The following is a 17,465-nucleotide window of genomic DNA, read 5'->3' as shown; positions in this document are numbered from 1 at the left end:
CCTCCACATAGACCTCAAAATAAGCACCATGTTTGTTATTCACATGAGCAATGTATGGAGATTATCTGGACTTGACCCATGTGCCAGGTGGTCTTCTTCTGTCTTGAAATAAGCAAGTGCTTCCAGGTCAACACACTGAACAGTTTGGACGATCAATTAGCAACCAAAATTTCAAGTCCAATGTATCTTTTGAGCAGTCATGATACTGCACTGTCAGCATGGAAGGTGAAACGGAACATGCTGTGCCTCTTGCATAGATAATGAAACATAAACAACATTTTTCCAACAACTTCAAAAAGCAGACACCTCGAGTGCAAGAGAGCAAAATGTCCTGCCACGATTGTGGAATGATTTAACTTGTGTGTGAACTAATTTCTTCCCTTTCATTTAACTGGCTAGGATCCATGTACTACAATTTATTTTATTGCCCTTCCATAAATGCTCCTCGGAAATGACCTCTCATAATCTGCCTCTACTATAACCCTTAGCTTATGATCAGCCATGATCACATTGAATGGCGGTGCTGTTTCGAAGGGCCAAATGGCCTACTCCTGCACCTTTGTCTATTGTCCTCATATCCCCTTCTTTAGCATGATAACCATTGACTTCTGATTAACTCTTAAGTATCCTGAAGCAACTATAAATAACACAGGATACTGTGCAAGTGCAAATTAATATTGTGGCAAAGTATTGGCACGTGTCACCATTTTGTATTAGGTGCAAATCTACGAAATAATAGTTTCAATTATGTCCCTAGAACATACAAGCTATATCGAATAATCTGCAACGTTATCTTTAAGGACTAATAAGAATAAGAACTAGATATGTTGAACTACATTTTACAAGGATAAGGTACATTTTTACTGCCGAACAAAATTATTTTAGTTAAAAGTCATCTGCAATATCTAACTTCAGAAGAGTACAAATTAGACAGTCCAACTCATTGCCAGCCAATTGCCACCGTGAAAAGTGTGCTGATGTCAAGCTGGTAATAAAATTTAAGAGCATTTGGCAAAGTTCTCAGAATCCTTTACAATTTCTGAGTTCTATCCGTACTGCCTCACTGGAAACTGCCGCTTGCCTGTGAGACTTTGAGGTCATACATATTTTGTAATCAGAACTGGAGCACTGTCGGATCATTGTCCTGAAATTTAAACCTTAAACATGGTCCACCTCCAGGAGAAGAAATCAAACGGAGGCAGATAGATGAGAGATCCATCCATCTATATTGTAATGTTTCATGAAAAGACATCAGGGTCATTAAGAATGTGTTCCCCTGATGCACATATGTTTCCACATGTTTGATAACAGAACAAAAAAACATGGAGTAATTTCTAACTTCAATAGACTGCTCATTAACCATATGAAAATAATAATTCACTAATCATGTTCCAGACCTTTGCTTTTGGTGGCAGATTGAGTTTATTCAACAACTGGATGTCAACAAAATTAATTTGATATAGAGACCCATTTGAATGTCATTTCTAACCAACTACCAAATGAAATGTAATACACTGTGCAATGATAGTTTGGAACTGGGAGACAAGTGCAAGACTTGGATATTTGCATATTTCTGAAAAGCAAATCAGTCAACAGATTATGATAAAAACAAATAAATTGTTAAATTGGGACATAAAACAAAACGGGAATTCACCAATGATACCATAATTTTGTGTTCTAATTATGTCTTTTTAATAAGTTCATGTGATAGGAGCAGAATTAGGCCATTTGGCCCATCAAGTCTACCCTGCCATTCAATCATGGCTGATCTATCTTTCCCTCTCAACTCCATTCTCCTCCCATCTCCCCATAACCACAGACACCCATCGTTATCAAGAATCTATCGACCTCTACCTTAAAAATATCCATTGGCCTCCACATCCTTCTGTTGCAATGAATTCCACAGATTCATCACCCTCCGACTAAATTCCTCCTCATCTCCTTCCTTTTATTTAGTGTTTTTTTATTCTGAGGCTAAGACCTTTGGTCCTAGACTCTCGCACTAGTGGAAACATCCTCTCCACATTCTCTCTGACCAGGCCTTTCACTATTCAGTAAGTTTCAATGAGGTCCCCCCTCATTCTTCTGAACTCCAGTGAGTATAGCGCCATCAAACGCTAATCATATGTTAACTTACTCATTCCTGCGATCATTCTCGTAAACCTCCTCCTCTCCAGAGCCAGCACATTATTCTTCAGATATGGGGTCCAAAATGAAGATTTGTTTGTGAGTTCTAGCCATATCGATGGGAATTACATAGAATTTCTAGCACAGAAACCAGCTAATTGGTACAAGTAATTTGAGCAATCTTGATGTTAAGGAAGAAAATGCAGATGCTGGTTTACACCGAAGACACAAATGCTGCAATAACTCAGTGGGACAGGCAGCATCTCTGGAGAGAAGGAATGGGTGACGTTCCGGGCTGAGACATTTTTATGCTCCACATGAGCTCAACATATAACCCTTCATCAAATCCTAGTCACACATTATTTATTTATTTGTTCCTGATGTAAATCTCCCATTATTGCAACAATGCCTGTAATACTTCTTGCGGTCGTAAGCGCCATAATCTTAGAATTTTGTGAGTAAACATACTTTATAAAAATCTTTAAGATAATCTCGATACATTCTATTCTTGTTAGGAAGCACAGAGTTGGAAACATCTTCTCGAAATTTGGAGTATTAAACCAGTTCACCATTTTGTACATGGCATTTGGTCAACCCATCCAACGTATTTTTCCAAGTATGTTTAATCATTCCTGTTAGGGGAAACTCTCAAATCTGTACAGGAGACCAAAGGATTTTACATTCCTTTTTTGCAGTTACTTTTACCTTTAACTTAGCTTTCATTTATGGCATGGTTAAATGCTTAAGAATAAAACATTCAGGAACCAATCCAATAAAACCCTAAAGAAAGAACAAAGCTCATTTATATAAACATAAGAATTATGAACAGGAATAGGCTCTGAAACCTCTGCTATTTAATAAGATTGTGACTGATCTGCTTGTGACTTCACTTCTGCACTCTGGCCCATCTCTGGTTACCATCATCTCCTCACTAAATCAAGGATTTATCTATTTATCTATCTCCGCCTTAAAGAAATAAAGTTGCCTGGTATGGCATCTTGAACACCCAGGAACGAAGAAGATTGCAAAATGTAGTGAACACTGCCCACTCCACCACAGATACTGATCTCCTCACCATCGAAGGGATCTCCAGGATTTGCTGTCTCAAAAAGGCAGCCAGCATCAGAGAGCCACACCACCCTGCCTGCACTTTCTTTCATTCCTGCTATTAGGAAGGTGGTATAGGAACCGTAAAACTGTAACATGCAGGTACAAGAGAAGCTATTTCCCTACGACCACCAGGCTATTTAATAGTACAACTTCCAAATAAGCTCCAAGCTCCAAGCTACATTGACTTGGGGCCATCGTTTCTGTCTTTATTATATAGTAAACGCTTGCAATAACAGACCTTTATACAGCAGATTTTGGTTATAGTGGACCGATGCACCCATTGCACCCACCCCCGCCCCCCTCCCCTCCCCTCCCCCATATTGTGAACGGTTTACTGCATAAATGAACCTTCTTTGTTTATTATGGTGTTTACAGAGTACTATGTTTGGTTGTGTTGCTGCAAGTAAGAATTTCATTGTTCCGTTTTGGGACACATGACAATAAAATTGTTGGAACTCTCTTGAAGTCTCTACTTCTTTGAGCAAGAGAGTTCCAAAGAAAAAACGATTGACCCCTAGTTCTAAGCTCATAAGAGGAAACATCTGCTCCACATCAATCCTGTCAAGATCCTTACTGATTTTACATATTTCACTGAAATTCCTCGTATGTTGCAAAACATACTTGGCTAATAAAGTATTATTGTATTATAAATCTGCACATGTTTATAAACTCCAGCAGATACAAACCTGGGCTATGCAACCTTTCATCATAAGACAATCCACCCATTCCAGAGGTTAGATCGATCTTTTCTGAGCTACATCTAATTCACTAACATCCTTCATTAAAACGGAAGACCAAACTGTACTGTATAGTTGTACACTGTCCACCTGGGACTTTCACTGAAGCACAACATCTGCAATACAAAAGGTGCAACCTGTCCCAACTTCACCACAATGTCCTCTGACAATAGAAGGTCACAGTGAGATTCTGGAAAATGTGAACCACTTCCATAGCTGAGGAGCAACCTTTTGGTAAAGGTGGACATTGATGACGAAACCCACTGCTGTCTTTTATGCACCAGTACAGTCCATGGTTGAGGAAATGAAGAATTAAAGATCAAGACCTCAGATTTGGCAAACAATGAATGGTTTATAGACAGCAGTGAACGCTGCCCTTCTATATGCATTGCTGAGACCTGGTCCAATATGGCAGGCATACCTCGGCACTGGAAAAATATAATCGTTGCTGACTACATAAAATCCTCCAAATTCACGAGAAGACAAATCAGTGTACACTCCTATGCCAACATCCAATGTTGATCTCATAATTCACTTGCTTATGTTAGATAAGCGTTTCCGTTTACATGTGCGAGGCCATATTCCTAAAAAACAGACATTCTATTCCCTGTTCTGTCATGGGAAGAAATTACCAGGTAAGGAGAGGAAAGATTCCAAGACGCTTTCTTGAAAAATTGCAATATCTACACAGATCCCAGGGAATAACTTTGTCCATGATCACTCAAGATGATTAAAACGCATTTGGTCTGCCATTGAAAACCTCAAAGCTAGTTCTCTGCAGCACCCAGAGGACCTCAATACAGGAAGGAGCGCATGTGCTCTCAAACCACCCACCCAATTGGCTACCATCTGCCTCACCTACGATTCCCACATCAACCTCATGATCTACATCAGAACACACAAAACTAATGTGGGATCACATCTTCCTTAATCCGAAGGGACTATCTATGAAGAAGATATACAGGAGCATAAGGTCATAGGTTTGCATTCAATTCTCCCTGCAATAATAATAATACTCTTCTGGTTTTCCTAATCAATTGCTGTACCTGTATTCCAGCTTTTTGTGAGTCATTGACTTGGACATACAGATCGCTCTTCATCCAAGATCCCTGCAATCGTACATCATTGAAATATGTTTTTCATCAAATTAGGTAATTGCACATCATCCCACGTTAAATTGTTCTGTTTTAATATATTAGTTTTAAACCATCATTAATTCTTCAGTTTATTGTTCCCGAATGTTCCTCAATAATTTTTGGAAATGCAGAACAATTTAGAGGTTTGAAGTATTGACTGCCAGCTACGCTGTCTTCTTAGCTGGCTGTCAAAGATATTTTCAACTACTTCAAGAGGATTATTCTGTTAGCACCAACCGCAAGTCACAACCCACTCCCCCACCTCACATCACACAACCTGAAGGCATTACATAGAGCATGGCTCTTTTGCCAGGTATGCCTTTGTCATTTAGGATCAAGACCAAAGATCATAGAGCGGAGATCAAGACTATTTGGAGATCAAGTAACACTGGCAGAAATCCTTACAACAGGAAGTGAGATAGATTGCCACTGGCAACATATTCTGGCCATTAGGTCACTTAACATTTTGTACTTGACACAAATCAGTTTCACAGTTATTATATTGAAGGACAATAGAATGTAGTATTTGTCTTTAGTATAAACAAGATACCATTGTAGAACATTACTTCAGCAATTATATTTAAAGGATAAACACCAACACAAACATTTATGCTTCCTAACTTTTGAAAATTGCATTATGTATCAACTTTGTACACTTTTGAGGCTAGGGTAAAGATATTAGTTTGAATTCTACTTTTTAAAAGATAGTTATAACGGTTTTGTAGAAATATCAATGTTATTGCATAAAGTGCAGTTCTACAGATTAAATGAAATTTGCACATTTGATCTGCAACAAGTCCACACAGTTAAAATAAGAAAATAATTTGAAAATCTTTCACTGGCATATAAATAATAATTAGAGATAAAGTGTGGGTTTTATTGAGCACTTTGTGTTAGTGTTTACTCCCTCTTAGTCTTAGGTATTCCCTCAAGAACAAAGACGACTCACCTTCGCTCAAATTCTATGTTGACTAATGAGATCAATACAGAAGGGGTTGGTGGGATGGGAAAATGGGTAGTTTGGTAGGTGGTGTCCTCCTGCCAATTACTCTCCCTGTGCGCATGGATTCAAATTATACTGTGCCATCCCAAAAGCTGCTTCACCACTTTGCATAGTCGTAGGCCGTGTAGTCCCATGAGGATTCCCAAGATATATTCCATGTGGAGATGCTGCACCTTTCAAAGCAGCTCTGGGAACATCCTTCAATCTTTTCCTCTGATGATCTCTTTCATGACAGAATTTAGATTTGAGTATCTGCTTAGGCAGTCTGGAGGCAGGCATGTGAACAAATAATAATGAGCAGCCCAATGACAAGGTATAATTAGGGCTGGGGACAGTGGCCTGCAAGAGGAAGCTGATGTTTGTTTGCTTATCCTAACCTATAGGTCCACAACAAAGCCAGTCTCAGTTTATGTTTACACACATTTCAAGCAAGGCTGTGCCATTGCTACAACACTTCCTTTTATTTTTCTCACCATGCTGTTGTACATTCCACCCCGAATCCCACAGGAACAGAACTAATCGACAAATAAATGGAAAACTGTTCAACTTACATCACCCATCCTAGAATCAACCTTGCCCAACTTCAGTTGTTGAGCGGCATTACGTCAATGACGCTTACAAATATGTAGATATGCTCGCTGATCTTCCTGTCATCATGACTCATTCACTAAAGCATACGTCTTATACTGAACATCCTGAAAACAAATGACCTTTATGAACATTCCCCAACTGCGCACTCCCCTCCAACAAAATAACAAAACAACAGAACAACCTTGGAAAATGTGGGCCACCTCCTATATTTTAAGAACCACATCTCAGAGAGGGCAGGTATCGATTACTTAATTCACCATTATGACCGAATTCCCAAAATGGCCCAAGATCACAATCTCAAACTCGCACAAAACTTATTGTGTATCAAGCAGCAATGATCTCTGCCCACCTATGTATTTCTGTGAGTTAGACATTTACAGCATGCACCTCAAAACAACGGCAATATATCAACCATACTACAAATCCACTGGCAGATTAAGTGAACCAATATGTTATAGGAAAGATATTGTCAAGCTTGAAATGGTTCAGGGAAGATTTACGAGGATGTTGCCAGGGCTAGAGGGTCTGAGCTACAGGGAGAGGTTGAGTAGGCTGGGTCTCAGATTCAGATTCAGATTCAACTTTAATTGTCATTGTCAGTGTACAGTACAGAGACAACAAAATGCAGTCTCTATTCCTTGGAGCGCAGGAGGATGAGGGGTGATCTTATTGAGGTGTATAAAATCATGAGAGGAATAGATCGGGTAGATGCACAGAATCTCTTGCTCAAGGACCAGATGAAGGGGAAGGGGAAAAGATTAGATAGGAATCTGAGGGGTAACTTTTTCACAAAGGGTGGTGGGTGTATGGAACAAGCTGCCAGAGTAGGTAGTTGAGGGTGGGACTATCCCAACATTTAAGAAGCAGTTAGGCAGGTACATGGATAGGACAAGTTTGGAGGGATATGGACCAGGCGCAGGCACGTGGGACTAGTATAGCTGGGACATGTTGGCCGGTGTGGGTAAGTTGGGCCGAAGGGCCTATTTCCACACTGTAATACTTTATGACTCTATATCAATTTTCCCTCAGGAAGTGTCCCTGATAAACTTAACAGCATAAGGGGAAATGGAAGAGCAATGGAAGAGGTGAAAAGTAATATATAGCATTCACTGGCATGGTTGGCTGTGCTTCGACTGTACAAGTTGCTTGCTCTGCATGAAGTGGCGATGGAGGCAGCAGAAGGCATTGACATAATATTAATTTCTCTAAATTAGGGGGAAAAATTAACAAGAAATGTAAGTAATTAAGCAGTAAGGATTGGTACCAGATCATAGATGACCAAATATTTTTTTGAATGAAGGGAATTTAGAATAATGTAGAAGATAGTGTTGACATGGATGTTAAGGATATTTTACAATTCACCATATAGAAATGCTTATTAACAAGATTAACTGCTTATTAACAACAGACCAGTTAGTCTAACATCAGTAGTGGGGAAAATGCTAGAGTCAGTTATTAAAGATGGGATAGCAGCACATTTGGAAAGTGGTGAAATCATTGGACAAAGTCAGCATGGATTTATGAAAGGTAAATTATGTCTGACGAATCTTATAGAATTTTTCGAGGATGTAACTAGTAGAGTGGATAAGGGAGAACCAGTGGATGTGTTATATCTGGACTTTCAGAAGGCTTTCGACATGGTCCTTCATAAGAGATTAGTATGCAAACTTAAAGCACACGGTATTGGGGGTTCAGTATTGATGTGGATGGAGAACTGGCTGGCAGACAGGAAGCAATGAGTAGGAGTAAACGGGTCCTTTTCAGAATGGCAGGCAGTGACTAGTGGGGTACCGCAAGGCTCAGTGCTGGGACACCAGCTATTTACAATATATATTAATGATTTGGACGAGGGAATTGAATGCAACTTCTCCAAGTTTGCGGATGACACGTAGCTGAGGGGCAGTGTTAGCTAGGAGGCTGCAAGTTGACTTGGATAGGTTGGGTGAGTGGGCAAATGCATGGCAGATGCAGTACAATGTGGATAAATGTGAGGTTATCCACTTTGGTGGCAAGAATAGAAAGTAGACTATTATCTGAATGGTGGCCGATTAGGAAAAGGGGAGATGCAACGAGACCTGGGTGTCATGGTACACCAGTCATTGAAAGTAGGCATGCAGGTGCAGCAGGCAGTGAAGAAAGCGAATGGTATGTTAGCATTCATAGCACAAGGATTTGAGTATAGGAGCAGGGAGGTTCTACTGCAGTTGTACAGGGCCTTGGTGAGACCACACCTGGTTTTGCATACAGTTTTGGTCTCCTAATCTGAGGAAAGACATTCTTGCCATAGTGGGAGTACAGAGAAGGTTCACTAGACTGATTCCTGGGATGGCAGGACTTTCATATGAAGAAAGACTGGATAGACTCGGCTTGTACTCGCTAGAATTTAGAAGATTGAGGGGGGATCTTATAGAAACTTACAAAATTCTTAAGGGGTTGGACAGGCTAGATGCAGGAAGATTGTTCCCAATGTTGGGGAAGTCTAGAACAAGGGGTCACAGTTTAAAGATAAGGGGGGGGAAGTCTAGGACCGAGATGAGAAAAAAAAATTCACACAGAGTGGTGAATCTGTGGAATTCGCTGCCACAGAAAGTAGTTGAGGCCAGTTCATTGGCCATATTTAAGAGGGAGTTAGATGTGGCCCTTGTGGCAAAAGGGATCAGGGGGTATGGAGAGAAGGCAGGTATGGGATACTGAGTTGGATGATTAGCCATGATCATATTGAATGGCGGTGCAGGCTCGAAGGGCCGAATGGCCTACTCCTGAACCTATTTTCTATGTTTCTATGTAAGATTAAGGTAGATGGAGAGCGTTACGTTTGATAAAGAAAAATTGGCAACAAATTTGCAATTAGCAAAAATAAATTTGCAGGGCCACTAGAATGGAAGTGAGATGGAACTGAATGCTCCAGAAAAATAGTTTGGATTTGATGGACCAAATGATCTTTTTTTCCCTGCTCGATTGATTCCATGTGAAACAATGTTCTTTTGATAGGGTCTGAAGTCAATTAATTACATTCACATAATCATTTACTTTCAGTGTTCCAAAGCAAATCACATTTTGCTCACTCACAAACAAGTCTAGTTTCCAGGATTTTAATACATCATAACTAGACACTCAATACAGCAACATGACCAACAAAGGCAGAAATCTACATTATATTGCGAAATGACTACCCAGTTTCATGCTGGAGTTAATTTGTAACTCACATAATTGTTGTACATATGGTCATAAGGGATAGGAGAGGAATTAAGTCATTTGGCCCATCAAGTCTACTCCGCCATTCTCCTGCTTTCTTCCCATAACCCCGTTAAAAATATCTATTGATAGCCTCCACCGCCTTCTGTGGCAAAGAATTCCACAGATTCACCATCCTCTGACTAAAGAAATTCCTCCTCATCTCCTTCCTAAAGGAATATCCTTTAATTCTATGACCTCTAGTCCTAGACTCTCCCACAAGTGGAAACATCCTCTCCACATCCACTCTATCCGAGCTTCAAGCCACAAGACTCAAAAATCAATCAATTTCTATGAAAAAAATGTTTGCCTTTATATTTCTGGTATTAATACTAACAGCATGATCCAAGTTCCTATTTTATTATGCAAATGCACAAGGACATCGATTTAATAAAATATTTTGAAGTTGCCGCAATGTATAATTCAATCGTTAACTGTCAGAAAAATAAACACAGAATATCGTGATATTACCATTTTAAAATCAAATACATCACTCATCGTTGACTGACCTCAGTAATCAAGTGTTTGCTTGGAGCAAACTCCCCTCAATTAATCTTAATCTGATAAATAGAAACAACCTGCCAGTTTCATTAGTGACAAAAGCACTGAATCATTTTGCAACACTCCCAAATGTACGCAAACAAAATAGAAAGTAGAAACAGAAAATCCAGACTATACTCTTCCAAATACTTTAGAATTGACTGTTTATATTTCAAAATTTCAGCCTCTGCAGTATTTTGCTTTTAGAATAACATAGGAAGTACTTCTTAAATGGAATTTAAATGTAATTAATCAGATGGTGTTGACAGAGAGGAAAGCTTTTGTTATCAGAAGATACTGATGATCTGGTCTGTGGAAAAAAGTGACAAATTATATTTAACCCAGAGAAGCTTGATGTAATGTAACATGGCAATGGGAGGATATCAAGATATGTTCACGAACAGAGGGACCTTGATGCATATGACCATTCATCTGCAAAAGCAGCTGTACAGGTAGATAAGGGAGTGAAAAAAGACATATGACAGGCCTTCTTTCATCAGCTAAGGCATAAAAATAAGCTATACTTTGGTACCGTGTACAGTTCTGCTCATCATACCACAAAAAATGTATTGCAGCACAGAAGTAGTTGCAGAGGAGCAAATAAGTATAGATGTGTAGAAAGGAACTGACGGTTTAAACCGAAGATAGACAAAAAATGCTGGAGTAACTCAGCGGGACAGGCAGCATCTCTGGAGAGAAGGAATGGGTGACGCTTCTTCAGACTGAAAGTACCGGGAAAGGGAAACTATAGATATAGCCGATGATGTAGAGAGAGATATACAACAAATGAATGAAAGATATGCAAAAAAGTAACAATGATAAAGGAAACAGGCCATTGTTAGCCATAGCTAGGTGAGAACGATGTGACTTGAGTGGGGGAGGGATGGAGTGAGAGGGAATGTAGGGGTTACTTGAAGTTAAATAAATCAATATTCATACCCCTGGGTTGTAAGCTGCCCAAGAGAAATTTGAGATGCTGTTCCTCCAATTTGCATTTAGCCTCACTCTGACAATGGAGGAAGCCAAGGACAGAAAGGTCAATGTGGGAATAGGAAGGGGAATTAAAAAGTGTTTAGCAACCGGGAGATCAAGTAGGTCCAAGCAGACTGAGTGAAGGTGTTCAGCGAAACGATCGCCAGTCTACGTTTGGTTTTGCCGATGTATAAGAGTCCACAACTTGAACAACGAATACAGTACATGAGGTTGGAGGAGGTGCAAGTGAACCTCTGCCTAACCTGAAAGGACTGTCGGGGTGGGTTCCCTGGACAGCGTCATGGGAGGAGGTATAGGGACGGGTGTTGCATCTTCTGCAGTTGCAGGGGAAGGTACTTGGGGAGGGGGTGGTTTGGGTGGGAAGGGAAGAGGTAACCAGGGAGTTGCAGAGGAAACAGTCTCCGTGGAAACTGAAAGGGATGGAGATGGGAAGATGTGACTTGTGGTGGGATCCCGTTGGAGATGGCGAAAATGTCTGAGCATTATGTTTTGTATGTGACGGCTGATGGGGTGAAAGGTAAGGACTAGGGATAAGTATAGATGTTAGGAACCTGATACTTTTTTGTAGCACAGAAACTTTTCTGTAGCACAGAAAAACTCTGAGGGAACCTAATTGAGGCACATTTTGATAAAATAGGAAGGGGCTGTTTTGCTTGGGTGAGGGTTCAAATGCTAAGGGCCCATAGATTGGAGATAAACTGACTGCAGTTGCAGTAATTCTGACATAAAACTTCCTCTATCCATTCCCTCCCCAGATGTTGTTTCCTCCAATAATTTGTTTTGTTTTATACTTAAGAGTCATAGATTTTACGTTACTGGTAGGAATGGTTGTGACGAAGATATTTTTTCACTTAGAATAAGGGTGGCACAGCCATAAATCCTCAACATTCCCAAATGTTGGAAGGTCTTGGTTTCTTGGTCCTCCAAAATATTCCAAATGGAATTTAAACTGGAGGGATTTAAACGTCTCCAACGACCACGTGTTCAAATGTTTCCATGTATTAAAATAAAAAAAATTACAAGGCATTGGAAATCAAGAGCACGACTAAGCAGCCAATAACGATGGATTTTAAGGGTGTTGAAGAAGAGATAGCCATGGAACAAGATCCCCTGCAGTAATCAGAACTAACTGTAAAACCTCAGCTATCAAACACTTCCAAGGCAGATTAATCAGGATCATTGCATTATCCTTGTATTATCTGCTCTAAAGGGAACCCCAGAAATCCCTATTCCTAGAAGAGGGGTTGAGATTACCTGATTGCTGAGATATCTCTTCAAACATTCTTCACACACAGCCTTCTTGCAACAAGGAAGCGGTCGGATGGGTTTATCATCCAGGCAAACTCGACAGGTCAAAATAATTAACTGTGTATACTCTCCGACGTAAAGGTTTCCCAATGAATTAATGTCGATTTGCTGGGAGATGTTGAAGGGTTCCGTGATGGAAAGTCTTAAAGTTGTTGGTGTCTGGCGACCGAGGGCGGTCGGTGTGGATCGGCCTGATTCAGAGGGGTAATTGGTCTGTTCGCCTTCGTCCTTTAGTGCCGAGCTCTGGTGATTCTCGTTTTCCACACAGTAGACAGTGCAGTAAACGTGTTGCGAGAGCTCCGACCCCGGCCACGGGCGTCCCTGCTGGGCGGCCACGCGGGCACAGTCCTCATTGTTCTCTTGGCTCTCGTGCTCCGGGCAGGGTTCGAGTCCGGCGGGACGCTGCTGCTGATCAGCAGACGGCGGGCAAGGCTGGAGCCCGTGCGCCAGGCGGCTGGGACGCTGCTCGGTGTTGTGCTCGTCGGCGGCTGCGGGGCAAGGCTGGAGCCTGGGGGGATGCTGCTCGTTGTTGTGCAGGTCAGCAGGCGGATTGCAAGGTTCCAGCCCGGCCGGACGCTGCTCGTTGCTGTGCAGGTCAGCAGGCGGATTGCAAGGCTCCAGCCCGGCCGGACGATGTTCGTTGCAGTGCAGGTCAGCGGGGCAAGGCTCCAGCTCGGAGGGACGCCGCTCGTTGCAGTACAGGTCAGCGGGGCAAGGCTCCAGCCCGGAGGGACGCCGCTCGTTGCAGTGCAGGTCAGCGGGGCAAGGCTCCAGCCCGGCCGGACGATGTTCGTTGCAGTGCAGGTCAGCGGGGCAAGGCTCCAGCTCGGAGGGACGCCGCTCGTTGCAGTGCAGGTCAGCGGGGCAAGGCTCCAGCCCGGAGGGACGCCGCTCGTTGCAGTGCAGGTCAGCGGGGCAAGGCTCCAGCCCGGAGGGACGCCGCTCGTTGCCGTGCAGGTCGGCGGGCGGATTGCAAGGCTGCAGCCCGGAGGGACGCCGCTCGTTGCCGTGCAGGTCGGCGGGCGGATTGCAAGGCTGCAGCCCTGGGGGACGCCGCTCGTTGCTGTGTAGGTCAGCAGGTACGGGGCAAAGCTGCAGCCCGGCCGGACGCTGCTCGTTGCTGTGTAGGTTGGCGGGCGGCGAACAGGAGCCGTGCTCGGGCGCCAGCCGGGTGGAATGCTCCTCCCTGTGCTGCCGGCCGGCTGCAACGTCGGGGCTTTCCACTCCACGGGGTGGAAGTTCCGTGGCCCGCACGTTCTCGGCCGCATCTTCATCCTCGCTGGACGTAAGCATGTCTCCCCCATCTCTTGCACTTTCATCTTCCATTCCTGACTCCAATCCCATAGGCACAGATCGAAACAAGCTTAGTCCTGCATCTGCTTCCGGGTCCCACTCTCCCTATTTTCACGATCGCCACCGAAAACATTCACTCGTTCACTTCATTTTAAAGGAGGTGGAATTGAAAAGCCTTTTAAATGCAAGATTTCAGCAACGTCGTTTTTCCTCTTCCCGGAATATTCATTCCCAGAACACACTCCAATCCCGCACCGATTTACGAAAGGGCAGATTCGGCACGATTTCACAAACCGGGAGCTTCCCATGTATTACCGTGCAGGCTATTTCCTAGATTCATACTTTCACAACAAAGTCGGATCGATTCAGCTGTTCGGCGCTACTGTAATCCCCATAAGAAATGCGGACGCGTTGTTGCCGTAAATATCAGAAGACTGGGGAATCGGAACGCCTCCCAAAAAATAACCAGTATTCTTGGAATAAAGTTATCCCCAAAGAAGATATATTAAAAAAGTTTTACACTAATGGTTATTGGATCAATGAAAAGGTTTTGTAGGCCGGCTTGGACAATACAAGTATTTTGCAAGTAAATGGAAGAAGGGAATTAAAGTTTCTCATAACATACCAATGTCATTGACTGGCAAAATAAAAAATGCACCTAAAATGAAAAGTGCACTGGACAACTTCCAGGGCGTCCTTGTCTCTAAAAGTTCCAGGATACTTGCTACAGGATATGTAGATGAAAAGGCAATTTAGCAAAGAAGCAAGAAATATGGACAGCAAATTTTACCAAGCTCAGAAGATCTCCATTCTGCAGACCAGGACTTGATAAATTGGTATTTGGTATTTTTGGTTGCAACTGAAAAAGGCATGGGGCAGAACAATCTGCAAAGTGACAAGGTAGAAAATACAAGTGTGGGAAAGATGATAATTTAAATAAGGAAACATTTAGGGTTTTAGAAAGGTCAAACCAACAGGGCAATATGGGATAAACAACACGATAGAGAGGGGGACAGTAATTGCACAGTAAAAAAACAAGGTCACAATACAGAATAAATAATAATGTCAAAATTAAATGGTCTTTATCTGAACACAAACCATTCACAACATGGTGCTGGAGGAGTTACTTTAAATTATATCTTGCAAGAAGCTGCAATCTTTATGAGGACTGCCTCAATTATCTACAGTGCCCTCCATAATGTTTGGAACAAAGACCCATCCTTTATTTATTTGCCTCTGTACTCCACAATTTGAGATTTGTAATTAAAAAAATCACATGTGGTTAAAGTGCACATTGTCTGATTTTAATAAAGGCATTTTAATACATTTTGGTTTCACCATGTAGAAATTACAGTTGTGTTTATCCATAGTCCCCCCCCCCCCCCCATTTCATTGCACCATAATGTTTGGGACACATGGCTTCACAGGTGTTTGTAATTGCTCAGGTGTGTTTAATTGTCTCCTTCATGCAGGTATAAGAGATCTATCAGCACATTGTCTTTCTTCCAGTCTTTCCATCACCTTTGGAAATTTTTATTGCTGTTTATCAACATGAGGACCAAAGTTGTGGCAATGAAAGTCAAAGAAGCCATTATGAGACTGAGAAACAAGAATTAAAATGTTAGAGACATCAGCCAAACCTTAGGCTTACCAAAATCAACTGTTTGGAACATCATTAGGAAGAAAAAGAGCACTGGTGAGCTTACTAATCGCAAAGGGACTGGCAGGCCAAGGAAGACCTCCACAGCTGATGACAGAAGAATTTCTCTATAATAAAGAAAAATCCCCAAACACCTGTCCGACAGATCAGAAACACTCTTCAGGAGTCAGGTGTGGATTTGTGAATGACCACTGTCCGCAGAAGACCATGAACAGAAATATAGAGGCTACACTACATGATGCAAACCACTGGTTAGCCGCAAATATGGGATGGCCAGGTTACAGTTTGCCATGAAGTACTTAAAAGAGCAACCACAGTTCTGGAAAAAGGTCTTGTGGGCAGATGAGATGAAGATTAACATATCAGAGTGATGCCAAGAGCAAAATATGAGAGAAGGAACAGCCCAAGATCCAAAGCGTACCACCTCATCTGTGAAACATGGTACTGGCTCACTTATCTTCATTGATGATACAACTGCTGATGGCAGACAATAGGTGAAGGAGTAGGCTATTTGGCCCTTCGAGCAAGCATCGCCATTCAATGTGATCATGCTGATCACAATCAGTACCCCATTCCTGCCTACGCCCCATATCCACTAATTCTGCTATCTTTAAGAGCTCTGCCTAGCTCTCTCTTGAAAGCATCCAGAGAACCAGCCTCCACCGCCCTCTGAGGCAGAGAATTCCACAGATTCACAACCCTGTGTGAAAAAGTGTGACCCCTGTCTCTGGACTCCCCCAACATCGGGAACATGTTTCCTGCCTCTAGTGTTTCCAAGTCCTTAATAATCTTACATGGTTCAATAAGATATCCTCTCATCCTTCTAAATTCCAGGGTATACAAGCCCAGCCGCTCCATTCTATCAACATACAGCAGTCCTGTCATCCCAGGAATTAACCTCGTGAACCTACGCTCCTCTCAATAACAAGAATGTCCTTCCTCAAATTGGGAGACCAAAGCTGCACACAATACACTAGGTGTGGTCTCAGTAGGGCCCTGTACGACTGCAGAAGGACCTCTTTGCTCTTATACTCAACTCCTCTTGTTCTGAAGGCCAACATGCCATTTGCTTTCTTCACTGCCTCCTGTACCTGCATGCTTGCTTTCAGTGACTGATGAACAAGGACCCCTCAGATCTCGTTGTACTTCCCCTTTTCCCAATTTGAGACCATTCAGATAATAATCTGCCTTCCTGTTTTTGTCACCAAAGTGGATATGCTCACATTTATCCACATTAAACTGCATCTGCCCACTCACCCAACCTGTCTAAGTCACCCTGCATTCTCATAGCACCCTCCTCATAGTTCACACTGTCACCCAGCATTGTGTCATCTGCAAATTTGCTAATGTTCCTATTAATTCCCTCATCTTAGTAACATAATGAAATCTGAAGTGTATAGACACCTTATCTGCTCAAGATCAAACAAATGCCTCAAAACTCATTGGCCGGCGGTTCATTCTGCAGCAAGACAATGATCCCAAACATACTGCTAAACAAAGGAGTTTTTCAAAGCTAAAAAGTGGTAAATCACCCGATTTGAATGCAATTGAGCATGCCTTTTATATGCTGAAGAGAAAACTCAAGGGGACTAGCCCCCAAAACAAGCATAAGCAATACAGGCCTGGCAGAGCATCACCAAAGATGACACCCAGCAACTGGTGATGCCCATGAATCGCAGACTTCAAGCAGTCATTGCATGCAAAGGATATGCAACAAAATCCTAAACATGACT

At 42.2% G+C, this 17,465-nt stretch overlaps 1 protein-coding gene across 2 annotated transcripts in view; it reads right to left on the bottom strand.

Moving 5' to 3' along the window:
• Positions 1 to 14,499, bottom strand: part of rnf217 (ring finger protein 217) — a 101,257-nt gene extending 86,758 nt beyond the window's left edge. Inside the window, exon 1 of one of the 2 annotated variants that reach the window (XM_033021200.1) lies at positions 12,726 to 14,499. In XM_033021200.1, coding sequence (XP_032877091.1) covers positions 12,726 to 14,123 — 1,398 coding nt within the window. In that variant the 5' untranslated portion in view covers positions 14,124 to 14,499. The remainder of the gene's footprint in view (positions 1 to 12,725) is intronic. The other variant, XM_033021199.1, reaches the window with a different exon arrangement.
• Positions 14,500 to 17,465: the final 2,966 nt, after the last annotated feature.

This window comes from Amblyraja radiata, chromosome 5, assembly GCF_010909765.2.
Source record: "Amblyraja radiata isolate CabotCenter1 chromosome 5, sAmbRad1.1.pri, whole genome shotgun sequence".
NCBI classification, from domain to species: domain Eukaryota; kingdom Metazoa; phylum Chordata; class Chondrichthyes; order Rajiformes; family Rajidae; genus Amblyraja; species Amblyraja radiata.
This window is presented reverse-complemented; position numbering and strand designations above follow the sequence as displayed.